This window comes from Epinephelus lanceolatus, chromosome 7 (genome assembly GCF_041903045.1).
Source record: "Epinephelus lanceolatus isolate andai-2023 chromosome 7, ASM4190304v1, whole genome shotgun sequence".
In the NCBI taxonomy this organism is placed as follows: Eukaryota; Metazoa; Chordata; class Actinopteri; order Perciformes; family Serranidae; genus Epinephelus; species Epinephelus lanceolatus.
Genome location: NC_135740.1, coordinates 15,669,499 through 15,686,658, shown reverse-complemented (window position 1 = coordinate 15,686,658; position 17,160 = coordinate 15,669,499). Strand labels below are relative to the sequence as shown.

Below are 17,160 nucleotides of genomic sequence, written 5' to 3'. Positions count from 1 at the left end.
GAACATGCAAGCGCCATGCAGCCAGCCAGTGGGTTTGAAACCTTCCATTTGTGAGATGACAGTGCTAACCACGTCTCCACCATGCTGCCCAATGGAAACAAATTCATTGTATAAATAATGACACACACAGGACTGTTACCAGAGCTCTAAGAGCTCATAGCTGTTATATTAATTGTTTAAAACTCTCTATTTCCATTGTTCAGTGTTCTCTCTGTTAGTATACATCCATTGTTTTCCTTTGTATAAGGTTTGACAGGTGCTCTTTATTATGTCATCTTGTTGTGCCCTCTTCTGCTGTGGCACCTTACTGCAAAATTAGGACCACCTACTACTTATCTCCATGAACCTACTCCCAATATTTGCATAACAATGGTGGATGGAAATGCACATATATTTTACATTTTCTTTTGCCAATTTGTTGAGCATTTGGTTAAAACTAGTGTGTGTACTCTTGTTGCTGGGATTTGGTTTTGAGTTTGGTTACAATGCTCCATGCTGATTACTGAGATTTAGAAACCATATCATGTTATTATGGCAAATGTTAGATATCAGTAGGGCTGTAAAGATCCATCAATCTGGATTAATATATATATTCGATGTTCAACGATCCCATATCATCTGTGCAAAGTGAAAACATCGATCTACATCGTCATGCTTTTATTTTGAAGGTCTATGTCACCGTCAAACAGCGGCAGGCAGATGGCATTCAGCTGAGAGAAAGAGGATAACGGTATTCAATCGGGAATAATTAAATTATTTTGTATTTCAGAGAACATACAGGTCAACAGACAGAGCACATGGAGTGTGTAAACAGTGCCGTTACAAGATAAAACATGACATAAAGTAACCCGCCTGGACTGGCATCTCACTCTGCTAACTTCTCACTACAGCAACATTAGCATTAGCATTAGCACTGTTTCAACAATGTTCGGCTGAAAAACCGTGCATGCAGGCTGAAATTCAACCAAGCTGTTCTGTCAGGGAAGGAGTGACTAACACCAACGGTGAGTAAGAAAATTATAACCTTACATGTAATTTGTTAAGCTATGAGAAGAGGAATAAGGTTCGCTAGCCGCTAGGCTAAATTATAGAATGTTAGCTTCCTTAATGGTGATGAGCAAAAATCAGTTGTCTTGTCTCTGAACCTTGGCAGTTATTACTGAGCTGAATATTATTATTCTTTTGTTGAACAATGTTGTTGTTAGTCCATGTTTTATGGCTGTTGGGAGAACTTTGCTTTGCTTTGCTTTTTAAGTCAGATAGCTGTGAAGTTTTAGGAGAAGATGATGGTTTGGGTTAAAATGAAAAGATTTCCTCCACAAAGGTCTTTCTGACAGAAAGCCCTGAAGGTTAACTTATTCAGTGTGCTGTTTTATGTGTGTGTGAGTCAGTATAAAGTATATTTTACTGCGCTTGAGCGGTAATAATTACTTATATTAGTTATGTGTTGTGTTTACCTTTTATGACCAAAAGCAGAAAAGAAAGGTGTGGTAGCTTCTTCTGTAACAGACTGTATTATATGGGCAGGTAGTATTGTCTCATATCGATCGCAGGCCCATGAATCGCATCAAATTGAAATCATATTGTGACAGACTTTGTAATATTAGCAAGTATCATAACATTGTCTAAAGAATCGACATAATATCGTATATTGTAATTTACACCCCTTGATTTCAGTGGTGGCAAGCAACTAGGTACATTTGCTCAAGTGCTGTACTTAAGTACAATTTTGAGCTACTTTACTTTAGTATTTACATTTTATGCTACTTCATACTTGTACTTCATTACATTTTCGGGGCACATATTGTATTTTCACTCCACTACATTCATTTGACAGCTTTAGTCACTAATTACTCTGCAGATACGACAACTAATAAATTATGATATATTAGTATAGGTTAAGGTACCCAGCATTATAAAGCAATTAAGATTAGCTCCACATTTACCAGCTGCAACATCACAGTAATGAACTCATTAATGCATCAGTAATTGTAATTCAGTATTATAATACATATTTTGTGAAATGAGCCACTCTGGACAATGAGTACTTTTATATTTGGTACTTACAGAATATTTTGAGGCCAATACTTTTGTACTTACATATGTAAGGTTTTGAATTCAGGACTTAACTGCAGTAAAAGGTCTGACTACTTCTTCCACTACTGTTGGACTTCATAACCTTTGTGTTTTGTTGAGATTGTCTTTACTTCCCCATCATTTTGGATACCACACTGCTGTGTATGTGAAATATATAGGCTACAACTTATTTAAATGACCAGTAAGCATTGTTTTTACACCAAGGAAGGACATATTTTTAAATTATATGTTCTAAGATTTGCCAAAAAGTCATTCCTTAGGGAGGTCGGACTCCCCATTAGACCAAACTGTCATAAAACTCCAATAAAATAAATCCCAAGAATCCATTGAAACTTGCTGTGCAAAAAGTACCGTCAGCAATATAGAGCATTATGAAAATCCATTATGTTTAACCATGCTGTAAAACTGAAGTATCTGAGACACCAAACAGAACTTCTCAAAATCATATTTATAAGCAAATCCAATAAAATTCTGAAAAGCTCATAAAGTTTTAAGCTGCTAAAATCATGTTTAATAAGTGTATTGACCTTGAGGAGAGGGCCCAGAGCCTCAAGGAGCCCAAACAGAATTAGACATTCATCTACATAGCAATCAAAGGAATCTATTTATTTTAGTCGCCATGATGAATTCCTTTTAAACCAAGCAGTTGGTCTATCTTGGTTGTTTGACAATTATTTCTTAAGCCATCTTCAACACATTGCAGTTATTTATTTATCCTAGTTAAGTCAAAACAGCCATATTCAATTACTTGTTTATTTTTAATATTAGATCAAATATATTTCAAGATTTGATTTTTTATGTTTATTTATAGCTCTGGTAACCAAACAGCTATTATTTGTGGGTCAATAAACCTGTCAGTCAATCGATGGGCTGCTTTGTGTGTGACCTGCTCTTGACAATGCGCTTTTGTCAAAAAAGGACATTTGAGTAATCTCGGAGATGTAAAAGGTCAAGACGTGAGGTTCCCCGCTGAGGAGAACACTGTGGAACCAGGACGGCTCTTACGCACTTACACACTGCAAGGCGATAACCTTTTCTCACTTGTCTTGTATTTCACCAAATCCCTTCTTTTGGCATCTCATGAAACACAACCCATCTGTGTGTGTGTCTGGGCTGTTTGCTCAAGTCAAACAGTCAAAAATGAGCGTGGAGATGAAGACAATTTAGTTGTGCTTGGATGTGTGTCCGTGGAGCGGGGTTCAGAAAGCTTATTTGAATTTGTGAGCTCCACGAAAAATTAGAGAAAGTACTCAACCTCCATACATCACAGAAATCCAGCCTCAATCCCCTTTTTTGCTTTTTAAATCAGGTTTTAAAAACACCCTCCACTGCTTGGAACGTGTACCAATATGAAGCGTACTCTTTAACATATCAGTACAAACACTATCTTTTCAAACACCAGTGTTGTTTTTTGCCATACTGAGCAAAGGATTTCTCTCTCTTGTTGTCACATCAGCTACAGTATAATGCATGTGTGCCTAGCTTTGTTTTCCATTGTAGTTAAATTCAACAGTGTGAAAAGCCTCCAAAGTCACTTTTGGGAAGAAAAACATCTGCTAAATGGTCACATCTCGCTCTCAGAACCATAGCTGAACCAGCCTTTACCTGGTGTGTGCCTCAGCGTGTGCTTTGTGTGCCTGCGCCTCTGTGTGTGTGTGCGCGTTTGGCAGTGCAGAAACCCTGGCTAACCCCCTCTGTGCTTTCCCAATGTCCCGTCTCTGAAGAGCTATGACCATTAAGCAGCTGTTCACTTCTAAAGCCACAAAAAAAAAAAAAAAAAAAAAAAAAGAGGGAGCTGTGAGAATGCAAATGAGTCTCGGTATGCGCCAAAACTTCTCCGGAGGGACACACTGTTAGGTCAGAGAGACACAGGAGCACATACAGTACAGTGCATGTGCTGGCACTCACAGTTGCACATGTACACACACACGTGCAGCTGGGTTAGACTCCCTATTATGTAGTGCAAGGATTCTCCTGAGTATCAAATGATCTTCCTGTAACTACATTTCTCTTGGAATTGGAAAGCAGAGGCTTTAGAGTCCAATACATCTGATTAAACAGGCTCCAGGTACAGACTTCTACTGTAACTACCTGTCTCAAGCAACACTTTCCTATTTGTGTTACAGTTTGATGTAGTGCCTCTCTTTTACACTGTAATTGTTTGGTACACAGTCTATTAGGATGTGAGTGTTATTACAAAGAAGGAGAGTATCACGCTGTGCACCAAAACAAGGACATTGTTCTGAGGACACTTCAAATTTGCTCATAAAGCAGCTCCTTTGTGTAGCTGTCCGTGGTGCTGAAACCAGTCTTGAAGGTGAGGCGAGGACAGAGAGTTGGGGTGGTGAGAGGGGGGTGCTCTGTGTTTTTATTTTTATTTATTTATTTATTTTTTTGTGTCACGAACAGCGAGCAAAGCACACTCTCTGTTGATCTCCACGGGCTTGAGTGAGTCGTCCGCTGGATGACTATAAAAATGTAGACAAACGACTGAGAATTTCCACAAAAAAAACAACAACAAAGGGACTTGTAGCTTTTGTTAAAAGCACGTTTTCAGCTCTGTTGTAGTGATGTGCAGTCCTCCAATGCTTTCCTCTTTTTCCCCGAGATGTGATTAGTGTATAGCGCAGTCAGCCTCTGGGTAATGAGAATATATGGTGAAAGGTATAAAGCATTTGATGTTATTTTTTTCTGCGCCTTAGTTTTATTTATACTCAGACTTCCAGAAGGCCGACACAAGTCATTCTTTGCCCTGTGGATAAAAAGAAATATGGGGAATTTTTTTTTTTTTGCTTATGGAAGTTGGCCTCTTTGTGTTCAGGTGTGTGCATGCGTACTCCTTGTGCTCCCACCCTAATAAGAGCTTAACCTTATTAATCACATTAGTGTGCTGAGGGTGGCTCTGGCGACACTCAAACATGCTTGCGCCGACACACAGACACACACTCAGACATGCGCACACAGGCAGAGGCATGTCAATCTGTCATTAGTTAATAGCTCATTAGCACAAGGTGATTAATTACTCTGGCAGGGTGTGGGTGTGGGCAAGGATGGGGGGGTTGCAGGAGGAAGGAAAAGGACCATAGAGACTAGAAGGCTTTTCGCTGAGGGAAGGGAGCACGAGATGGGGAGGGGGAGAGAAAATGGCAACCTCTCCTAGCTTTCCATAGAGCGGTTTTACCGTTATCGATTGCGAATGTTGAAGGCTACTGCAAGGGGCCACTCATGCATGCGTGTGCGCATGTGTGTGCGTATGTCTTCTCCTGGCAGTGTTTTGCTGGGCTGTGTTTTTTCTCCGTGTCTCACGGGGATCAGCTGTAAAGGTTAACTAGTCTTTTCTTAAGCTTTCAGCCTCATGACAAATGACCATGTTCAACCCATGGGGGCACCTTATAGCACACCTTCTCTCTCCATCTTTTCCCCTCCCTCTCCCTCCCTCTCCCATTCACCAGCTCTACCTTGGTGTTTCACTTCAGGAGGCAGGTGGAAGGAGGAGAAACACGGGGAGGTAGGTGGATGGGAACAGGCGAGAGTACGAGGGAAAAAAGAACAAAAACTGTCACTGAGGGAAGAAAGGAACACCGAAAATTTGAAGAAATATAAAATAACATGCTAGGAGTATATGAATCGACAGCTGGCAATTCAAACTGCCTTGTCTGAGTTTGAGAAACCCAACATTAACCTAAGAGTGTAATAGCAAGATAAAAAAGAGATGAAGAGTAAATCTGCATAATAGGCCTAATAGGCGGAGGGTTTAACTTCATCTCATACTGTTACGTGATACTTGTTCACCTCAGTCTCTGTGACCTTTCCATATGCTTGCTTTTATGTTCCTTTACCATGTCCTTCCCTTTCTTCTTCTTCCTTATATCTTTTCCATACAACCACACGCCCTCCATACTGAAGTACGGCAGGCTGAGTGGCCTCTCCAGAGAATCACATGGAGTGGAATCTTCTGTGTAGCCCACATGTACACCGAATATATATACGGTTATACAGATGTGCCAGGTATAATGATGCTGAATGGCATTGATAAATAACCTGCATGAGAAAATGTATCACTTTGCTTTCACATGCGTGTGCGTGCGTACATGTGTATATGCGCGGATGCTCATGTGAGTGTGTGTACGTGCGCATGATGGAGTATTACAAGGTGTTGTCAAGAAAGCAATTTGTTTCTGTCTCAGATGGGGTTTATTTTTTTTTTTATCATGACAAATCGACATGAACCTCATCTAGAAATTCCAGCGTCTCCTCCTGCGCTCCCGCTGATTCTACCTACGCTGCACTCTCAACTTTAATATGATGAAGTCATAGCCGCAAAGCAACCCCCCGCGGTTTTGATCTGCGCATACATATGCGTGAGCAATGCCAGTGTGCGTGCTCGCATATGTGTGTGCGCGGCGGGGTGCCACAGACGCACTGTGTGCATCTGAGACTCGTTGAGGATGATAGATGGCGTCTGAGAATGTCACATGAAGAGGTAGAAAATGAGGCTGACAGCGGTCCTCTGGAGTGGTGGCTCAGGGGTTGGCCTTTACCGCTCATCTCCTCCTCCCTCTTCTCAACAGTACACACTGCACTACACACACCTGCTTTGTGTCAGCCGTAGCCTTTCCTCTGCGCAGCAGCTCTGTGAGTGTGTGTATTGTTCTCTCTCGCTCTTAGATCACTGTCTGCTTTTATTTGTATGCCATCATTCTCCTAGTAACCTTGATCATCCACACTTGTTTCACAACGAGCAAGAATGGAAAAAAAATCTTACAATTAACCAGCTTGAATATATTCTTAGTTATGTTGAATTATGTCTAAATGCACGCTAAATGGTGAACAGCTTTAGGGATGCGAGGCTGTCTGAATGCATAACGTCTAACGAGTGGCTTAATGGATGTGTCAAATGTATACTGAATGTTGATTTATGTGTTCAGTAATGTAGGATTATGTTGATGAGCTGCAGATGACCTCAGCCCCTGTTGGTTGATATGTGACAAAGATGTCTGCCCTCTGCTGGGCACTGCGAGGGCCTTCACTCACCTGGTAACCTGACACCTGAGCTGGTGGCAGGAGTCTCTGAGGGGACAGAGAGAGAGAGAGAGAGAGAGAGAGAGAGAGAGAGAGAGGGAGAGAGATGAAGACAACTTTATATTACAGCAGCTTAATTTAGCTAGCTTGATAGCTCCAGTTTATCCTTGTCGTTATGTCAGAGGACAAAATAATTTATCATTTATCTGGAATGGAAGATGATTTATCCTTTGCTTTATGGCATTTGATGTTTTGTTCCAGGGCAGAGTTTTGTCAAAGAGGCTGCTCCTGTGGCTGCCATCCTCCTGCATTTTTTGACATTGTTCTTTTCCTGTTTAGGGACATTATGTGAGCGTAAGCGCGCCCATGTGAGATCTGACATATTACTGGCTTCATCGCCGCAGTGTCCTCTGCCCTTCCTCCCTCCCTCCCCCTCCTCCCCGTCTCTGCTTTGCCGCCCTGTCTTTTCTCCTTTTACCCTCAACCCCGTCGTCCCTCTCCTTCCCACCTTGCCTCATCCCTTCCTCTCCTCTCCTCTCTCTCGCCACCCACTCCCTCGCGCCTCCTATATCTCATTTTATCCCTTCTCCTCTCCCTTTCCCCTTCGCCTTTGATGTGCATGCTTTGTCACATTCCCATGATTCTGTCACTCTTTCACTCTCCAGCGCTTGTGGGCTCTGACGCGTTCTCCCGCCCTCATTGCAACCTCCTCCTCCTCCTCCTCCTCCTTCTCCTTCTGTCTACCACTACGCTCTCCCTCTTTCACTGTCTCACCCCTACCCCTTTTCCTCTTTCCCTTTGGCTCATTCGTTAGCTCCCGCCGTCATCCTTCCTCCCCCTCCATCTCGGTGGTGCGGCGCTGCTGGGAGAGAGAAAGCAAGAGAGAGAGGAGGAGAGAGAGAGAGAGAGAGAGAGAGAGAGGAGAAGAGAGAGAGAAAGTGCGTGTGTGTGTGTGTTGAGTCTGCTCTCAGTCTCAGCTGTGGGCAGATGGAGGATGGAGCCGCAGCCACATCTCTCCTTCTCTTCTGCTCTGCCTGCCACAGGCTGAAAGGCACTCTCTTTTTCACTCTCAGTGTCTCCTCATCCATCCGTTCCCCCATGCCTGAGCCGGCCTTGATCTGTAACGGATTGCGCAGAAAGAAGGACTGAGGACTAGAAACAGGAGGGAGACAAAAAGACCTGCAGTCTCAAGGAAAAAAAGGGGGGAAAGCAGTGCAGGGCATTGCGCTCATTGTTTTTTTTCTTCCCCCCACTGGTGTTTTGGTGTGTGGCGTTCGTCTCTGCAGTGCAACAGCTACACGTGTGCAAGTGTGTCGATCCACACTGCGCGAGTTCGTGTGTGTATGTGTGTGTTTGTCTCTCGGGCTCCTGCTCTATCTCTCTCTCTCCCTCGCTCTCCTCCTGCACAGTGCTCCAGCACTCAGCTAGCGGATTGTGCTTCACAGAGCTCACTGCAAACAGACGGGAGAGGGGAAGGGAAGAACAAGGGAAACAAGGGTGAAGAAGAGAAAGAGCGAGGGAGAGGCGACAGGCAGCGAGGACTTTGACGAAAGGGAGGAAACAGGGCACAAAAAAAATTGAGAATCAAGAAAAGAGGACTCTTAAGGGAGCGGAGAGGAGTGGAGTGTGGAGGAGAGGAGATAAGGGTAGAGGGTTAACCAGAAACAGAGACAAGTACGGAGCGATGCATCACTCGGGCAACACAGGAAGAACCAAGACCCTCTCTCACGAGACAGGTAAGACCCTCGGATACTTCTTTGTCACGAGTCAGATGGCGTTGTGCTATGTCCTCCCCAGACACCAGTGTAAGGACAATGGAGCGTCGCTGTAACTTGACTATAGCCAATCCTCTGCTGTGGATGGATACACGCTCTAACAGAAAAAACATCTTGAATTATTTCTCAGTTTCTTCCAACATATACATCTTGGATTTTCAATGCCTTGCTGTTATGTAGGTTATATACACATATGGTGGAGCGTGTGTGTGCGAGAATGTGTGTACACGTTGGAGGCGGTGGTGGTGATCAAACGGCATACATCTGAATAGAACTTGGCTTTGATGTGCGCTTGAAGTTATGATTGGCGTCTGTGAATGCCAGTATGTGCTGTTCGATTCTGCGTGTCCTCGTGTGTGATTTTTTTTTTTTTTTGGTCATTGATTTGAAGTTGGTGCGTACGTAAGTGTGCCCTTGTGTGTCGCCCCCCCCCACCCCCCTCCTGAGCTTTCTGTTGAGCACGTTTCAGTTGATGGTAATTACAGTGATTGACAGGTAGCTGATAGGCAAGAAATGGACGGGACACGGGATGCCCCTGTTCCACTTCAATCCATAATTTATTCATGCGTGTGGTCCTCAGTATTTACAAGGTTATTTCGAGGTATTTGCCTTTCTAATTCAATGCTGATTAATTGATTGAATATTTAGATGTGATTTGATTTCAGAATCAGAATGGTCTGATTTGTTGTGAACTTCTATGTGTGAACGTGCAGGTTATTTGAGAACAGCGGGGGTGGTATTGTGCGCGGTTGTGTTTGACAGAACCGTTTGACCTCAGAGAAAAGGTTAGGTGTGTCTACAGTCTGTCTCTGCGTCTAAAACCGTGTGCGTGTGTGCTCGTGTTTGTGTGTGTGTCATATAATAGTTGTTTGATTGCTTTGTGGGTGTGAGGGGATTGCTAGCACTCGTCAAGCTAATCAAACAGTTCCCACAGACAATCACAACATGGCACACACCCCTCTCAGCAGCTCTGACACATCTGCCTCCTATCCGAACAAACAGTATGAATTTACAAGCTAGACAGGCGTAATACGGTGGTGTTTTTTTGCTAAAATATAAAGGCAACATTGTCTAAGGAAATACAGGCCTTTCACAAGCTCACACACACAAACTGCCTGAACCGCCCACACACACACACACACACACACACACACGCACACACACACACACACAAAGACACCCACGAATACACACGCACACATCTGTTACACGGATCCGGCCCAGCGGTGGATAAATGTGCCTTTCTGATTGCTGCCACAGACAGGACGTGATTGGCATGGCAGACCAGGGAATTAGCCATGGTTTCCATGGTGACTAATTAGGAGGGTCCTGACTGGTGGGTTTATGAAGACAGATGACAGATCTGTGGTTCACTTCCTGCTTTACAGAGCGGGTGGTCCCATTGGCTAGCGGGACCCCCTGCCATCTGAGACAGACAGACCCTCTGCAGGCCACCTCACACGTGTTCAGCTGTCACCAAACATGCGAATATGGGATGAAATTAAATGTTATCCTAAGCCAGCAGACACTTTTTGAATCCTAGGATTCGTTCGCATGCTATGCTCGGAAACATCAGTGTGTGTTTTAGGGAACGTTTGTGCGCGTCCCGCCGAACACACACATTTACCGTAACTTGTACTTTAGCTTAAGCAGACTGGTCGATTGATAGAAGTCTAGTATTTCCATATCGTAGTAGCCACTGCTTCAGACAGTAAACACCACATGTGCTCTGCTGTAGGCTAAAAACACTCCAGACGTATGCATATTTAGAGACTCATTCAGAAGACACCCCTTTTTATGTGACAATAAACAAGTCAGACGTGCACACACTCACGCTGATCATCTAGCTATAGGGCATGTGAGAGAGAAATAGGTGTGATTGGGTCCATCTGTGGCGGAGAAAGGGAGAGAGTGAGGGAGAGAGACACAGAGAGAGCTCCATCTGTGGACACCTGCCCTTCCTCCAGGCTACCGTCCCTTTTTCTCTGAACTGCCAACAAGATCTGTGGTTGCACAGGTGCGCGTGTGTCTGTGTGTTTTCACAAATCCGGGGATGGTCTGTGCTGATATTTGGAAATGTCTGGATCTTATTGTGAGGAATTTCACGCTGATGATTGGAGGCCCTGTTTGGTTTTAGCATTAGGCTAAGATCTGCTACCTTCAGTTTTTTCCACTGCAAACTCCAGAGCAAAGGTGTAATTAATAACATCAAAGATGGCTGCATCCCATTAAGGTGTTACAGATTTGGGAGTTTGGTAATGTGCATGGTTCTTTGCTGGGACATTGTTAATGTCATTAGCTGCACTTGTGCTTTCCCTGCTATGACTAATTAATGTACGGCATGAAAATGGTCAATTATGTCGTATGGTCTGTGGCTCTAAAAGCATCACGCTCAACGGTGCATAAATGGGATTTTTTTTCCCATTCTTTTCTCTTTTTTTTTTTACTTACAACTAAAAACATACTACTACTACCAAGTGATACTCACTGTTCCATGAATAATTGATGCTCCTAGACACAAGCAAACCAGCCTATTGGACACCTTAAAAACACACTGCCAGAAACATGGGTGATATCAGGTAGAAGTGGGTGAGCCCTCCTTTTCTTTTCATTCAACTATCTGTCCTTTCTCTCTCTCCCTCTCAGTCAGTCACCAGCTCCACCTAATGGCCTCTACAGGTACTGAGGCACACACTCATATTGACACACACAGTGACACAGACTGACACACACACGCACGCTTCGATTAAAATGGCTGGAGCGCGATTCCATTTCACCATGACGAGCGTAGTAGTTAGAGAGCCACTGAGATAATGACCATGATTTTTTTTTTTCTTTGGTCGGACACTATTTATTGGAATATGACCCCCTCCACGCGGGGAGCAAGGCGGAGAGGAGGAGAGGACACAAAAGGAGAGGTGATTGGAAGAGGCACAGAGTGGGAGAGAGAAAAAACAGCAAAGCGATTGAAGAAGACGTGCGTGTCACGGCTAAACAAATAAGCATGTGTGGGAACAGATGGTAATAAAGTTCTCTGTTACAAGACTAGTGGCTCGTACACGCACGCACAGACCCACACATGCACAGCTTGATTATGCGGAGTATTGGGCCGTGAGTCATTAAGACTTTGCCTCAGTGAAGCTGACTCGAAAGTGAGCAACGACAGTTATCTACAAAGGCCGGTCACTAGCAGTCATCTCTCTTTCTCCCTTCCCTCTCTTTACTCCGTCCATCTGTCTCTGTCTGCTTCGCTCCCTCTCCCTCTTTGTTTCCACCTATTTTGGCCTCTTTACCGACTCCTCTATTCTGCGCACCCACGGCTTTTCTCCTTCTTTCTTTGCATCACTTTCTCCATTCCTCTCTCTGTCCCCCCCTGCTTTAGGAAAATGAGTTTTTCTCTGCTTTCAGTTTTCCATCGGTGCTCTTTAAGCCAAAATGTGTGTATATAGGTATGTGTGCGTGTCGATGTGTGAGGGCGATGTGTCCTCAATCACAGTGAAAGCATTTGTTTCCCTCTGCCAGTGGAGATAGATTATGTATTTCACTTCTTTTCCTCGCATTGGTTTTTTTTTTTTTTCTCCCTCCATCACACGTTTTGTCCTCCCCACTCAAGGTCAGTTGGAAGATTGCTTTCAGCCCCCTGTGTCCTCCCCGACGCACCATGCTTTATTGTGTGTATGGCCGTCATGGTTGTGTTTGTGTGTGTGTCACTCTGATGGAAAAGCAGTCAGCCGGCAGTCAATCTCAGTTTTCGAGTCCGTTTTGAAGAAAAAGGAAATGGCAAAGGAAAGGAAATCGTTAAGATTAACACGGCCGATATTAAAACGTTCGGATCTGAGATTGTTTTTTTATTGAGCCGACTTTAAAAGTAAAATGTTTCAAAAAGGTTTTCTCGCAAATTTTATGGATACATTTTCCTATGTAAATATTTAATGCATTTATTGATTTCTAGAGTGTGTGTGTGACTGTGTGTGTGTGTGTGTGTGTGTGTGTGTGTGTGTGTGTGTTTGTGTGTGTGTGTCTTTTATGGAGTGTGTGGCTGGTTTTTGTATGGACGGTTGGAGGTATTAATTTTCACAGTGGTGATTTGGGTGAGTAAAGGGCTGGCAAGCTAACTGGTGTTCTCAGCATGCTTTTGAGTGTGTGTGTATGTGTATGTGTGTGTGTGTGTGTGTGTGCCTGTGTGTGTGTGTGTGTGTGTCTGATCAGTGAGCTGGCTGGTTTTATGCTTCACTACCCTGGCTGCTCATCCATGTGTACCATCTGCATGTGGCGCTGCCATGTGTGTCACCTATACCCCAACACATCCCACTCCTCTCATATCTCTAACAATCCCTCCATCCACACCTGACGCTGTCGAGTCATTGTCCTCTTATCTGCGGCTTTTTCTGCTTCCATTTTAAAAGCCAATTTATAAAAAGAAAAAGAAAACAAAAGCTGACATCACAGTTAATGTAAATCCTTTCACTTATTTTATGCTGCATATTAATAAGGAAGACGAATATTTTTACATAGTTATTCATCATCTTCATTCACCTTTTAATTTTCCTCTAAGCAAGAAAGCATCGTATCCTCAATCAAAGCAACTGTGTCGAATGCAGTGTTATCCCATTTGTTAGCTATGCAACACTAACGCTCTAAGTGATCGATCCGTGCCAGAGCTAACTATGTGACAGATGAAAGTGTCACAATTACAGTCATGCTGAAGTGACAAATTGATCCCAGCGTTTCTGCTGGAAAGGGGTTTTTGTCTTAGAGGTGCCATTGTTCATCTACACAGCCTCATTATACCCTCTGGGGTAGTGGCAACAGCGCTGACTCAATGACTCATCACACCGTTGTTTGTAAACTTGAAACCCGACTAACCATTCTCTATTCCATTCTTCATCTTATCTAATGTCCCCCATTTCTCTGCTATCTCTGCCTCTCTGCTGCTGCTGCTACTACCTCCCGTTCACGTTTCCTCCTCAGCACCTCCCTTCATCTTTAATATCCTTCTCCCCAAAGCACTGACTCCAGCTTCCTGAACTCTTCACCCCTTCTTTTGTTCTCTCTTCTGCATCTCTTTCTCCCCTCTCCCGAACACTCTCCTCAGGTCTGTGTTATTAACATAAAAAAGGAGGAGAGACTATACCTTTCCTCCAGCCCAGACTGTGAGTCAGTCTGCCCCGCCAGCCACAGGCTGCCTCCCTGGCTGTCATGTCGCGACAGATGTGAAACCAATTTTAAGGGACGGGGTGAGGACAATGGCTCACACGTTCGAGAGTCGCATCGGGCAGTTTCAAAGAGCGGTGCTTCTGCCTAAGACAGTCAGGTAGTTTGCCGCGCCGCGTCTGAAGCAAAAATGGGTCAAATATAGGATTCTTTCACAAGCACAGAAAGGGAGGTGTTTTTGCTAAGCATCTGTGGAAATGAGGCTACTCTCGTCAGTGAAGGAGCTGCCCCTGTGCATTTCTGTCACTGCCTTTATTGTGTCAGGGTATACCTTATTGCAGTGATTCGCGGCCAGGGATACATGTACCCCCTGGGGTTACTTCTGCAGTCGCGAGGTGATACATGAATAGATATTGGTGTAGCTATTAATTTGACAAAAGAAAAAGATATGTTTTAAAATGAAATGTCCAAGCGATTGAGTCAGCTGTAACACTGGAGCACAAGCTTGTTTGTTGCAGTTGAAAAGGCATGAGAACTAGTTAGCAAGCATGCAGAAAGAGCTCAACAGTTATAAAAGTGATGAATAAACCGTTTAAACAGTTGCCTTAAAGTAATGGATAAATGGTTGTTATAGATACATGTATCAGGTAAATAGTTGAAAACCTTTGCTTGAGGTATTAAGTTGGATATGAGCAGGAAAAAAGGGCCAAAATGTGCCAAGAAATCACAGAATGCCCCTAAAAACCACAATAAAGGGGCAAAACTTGGCCCCAAGTTTTCTAAAATATATACATTTATTTACCAGTTTAGGCCCGTACCCTAGTAAGTTATTTTATTTATATTAAATTCATATGATTTCCATTTGCGTCTCTAACACACTCATACAAACAGCACTGTTGTTCATACTTGTACACACATGCTGCTGTTACAATACCTGGCAGAGACCAGGCATCCTGCATCTGCATTGAAGTACAAAAAAAAAAACTCCAACTGTTACTGAAGAAAGCAATCCAAATCCTGGGCTGTCACCAACAACATGCCCAGTAAATAAGACGGCAAAAAGAACTGTTGCTTCTCCCATTGAAAAAACAGGAAATAGATTCATTTGGTGTCTTCTGAAAAGCATGCATGGCTCACGTACCCAAACATAGCCTTGGGCAGTTTAAAGTGAATCACTATCTTATTAATGGAAGTGAAAAAGTAAAAAAATAAACAAACAGGCAAGCATCATAGATTTGCCTATAGTAAGTAACATTAACACCAATGCAAGAGACTTTAAAATGTTTTTGGTCTGGCGCCTTAGCTCACTTGTTCCCAGCTGGTGGGTTGTGGGATGGAAAAGTGGCTTGTGACTTTTTTTTACATTTTTTCTTAAAAGTGCAGTGAATTTCTAGCACAGAGCTTTTATTCTGAAGTGCCGTTTCCTGTTGTAGAGTGAGTGAATGATAGACAGCTACTTAACAGAGACAGCAAACTAGCTTGACGACATGGCCAAACGCAAGTATGACCCTGAATATATTCAATTGAGGGGACCTTGAACTAATGACTAAGGAGAAATCTGGAACCCATGACTGTACTAGTTGGGAACCACTGCCTGAGCTAACAGTATCAGGAAGTTTGCTGTAAATATTTTCTTAATGCTAAATTGGCACAGTCGTGTTGGCGATATGGAGAAAAAGAAATACCACCCTATTTTGATCAAATATATCGATATTGACAGTGTTGTGGGGTGGACTATTGGTGCTTTCAGAAAATGTTTCCATGATGACATTTTTGATAAATAATCATCAGTAATGTGAATATAATGACAGAACAGCTCGAACAGTCTGGTAGGTTCAGATAATTACATCACTTTCATTACTTAAAATATTAAGATATCCAAAATCTAAGACGTGATTTAGTCTCATGTCACAATATCAATATAATATACTGACCAGCCCTGTGCTAAATGCTAACTAAAGTCAATGTTACAGCCGAAATGTGGGGCTTGCCGACTATTGGCTGGATGGACGATCAATGGGGTGATCAGTGAGGTTGAATAACTTTACTGAGCTCAGTGCACCAAGTTAAGTAAGCTTGTCTTAAATCAACTGTCAAATGATGCAGAGCTGCATAGTTAAGTCTCTAACTGTATTTTAGCCATGCTTAAAAAAAAGTCAGCAGGGCTAAATTGAACCACTTCCTTTGATTTTCCTAAATATTTTTAATAGACCCTCCACAGTTTCTAAAGAGGATGTTTAAAAAAAGACTGTAAACCAGCTCATTTGAAGGACTGTGATGAAGTTTTCAATTATCTATAAACGGATGCATTATACAGAGGCTATTAAGAGCTAAATAAAAGCTAGTTAAAACTGTCTCCTGCTTTCTCCCTCACACATACAAATGGTATTCTATATTCAGACAGACGATCGCACACTTCTCCTTGGAACAGCAATAGTATTGTTTTTATTTACTCACGTTGGCATGAGGTGGTGTTTACTGTATGCATTTTAATCTGGTCTCATTTCACATTAAAAATGGCAACCTTATGCACCAATTACTACTTTAAAAGTGGCCCCCAAATTTTGTAAATGCCTCCATTTTTAGACATTGTGGGGACAAGTTGCCCCTCAAGCCAACCTAAACACTAGCAGTTCACTTGTATGAAAACATTTATTTTGGCCTGTGTAATAAATAGTGTGAGAATCGATTCATACGAACGTATTTCATGGTGTCGATGAAGGGGTACTGGAGGTCATCTGACAGGGCTTAGAGGGGTGAGTCAGACAAAAGAAGGTTGAGAACAACTGCCTTATATCATATTCATCTCCTGCTGTCACATCCATTTTAAGAAAGATGTTATCGATTACATGTGTCCTTTAAATCACGGCAAGGACTTCAAGCCTGTCTTCGTAGAGACAGTAATGCATTAAAGAGTTAGTTTTATGACTTCTGAATTACTTTGATGAACACACGGAAATGTCTTTTCTGAATAAAAAGGGTACATTAGCCGTCCATCAATTTTGCGAGGTGGGTGACACATTCGACTAAAATGTTTTTTTCACTTTTCCCTCAATTAACTCGACGTAATGTGCTCGCTTCCACAAGGAGGTGATTAAACGGAGAAACATCA

The 17,160-nt window shown here is 42.9% G+C and overlaps 1 protein-coding gene across 13 annotated transcripts in view; it reads left to right on the top strand.

Annotated features, from left to right (window-relative positions):
• Positions 1-17,160, top strand: part of tenm2a (teneurin transmembrane protein 2a) — a 238,044-nt gene that overhangs the window by 109,251 nt on the left and 111,633 nt on the right. The window contains exon 1 of one of the 13 annotated variants that reach the window (XM_078169233.1): positions 8,086-8,855. The exons of 10 other annotated variants lie outside the window; for them this stretch is intronic. In XM_078169233.1, coding sequence (XP_078025359.1) covers positions 8,804-8,855 — 52 coding nt within the window. In that variant the 5' untranslated portion in view covers positions 8,086-8,803. Of the gene's footprint in view, positions 1-8,085; positions 8,856-17,160 lie in introns of those variants that run through there. 2 more of the 13 variants (XM_078169232.1, XM_033632876.2) reach the window with 2 other exon arrangements.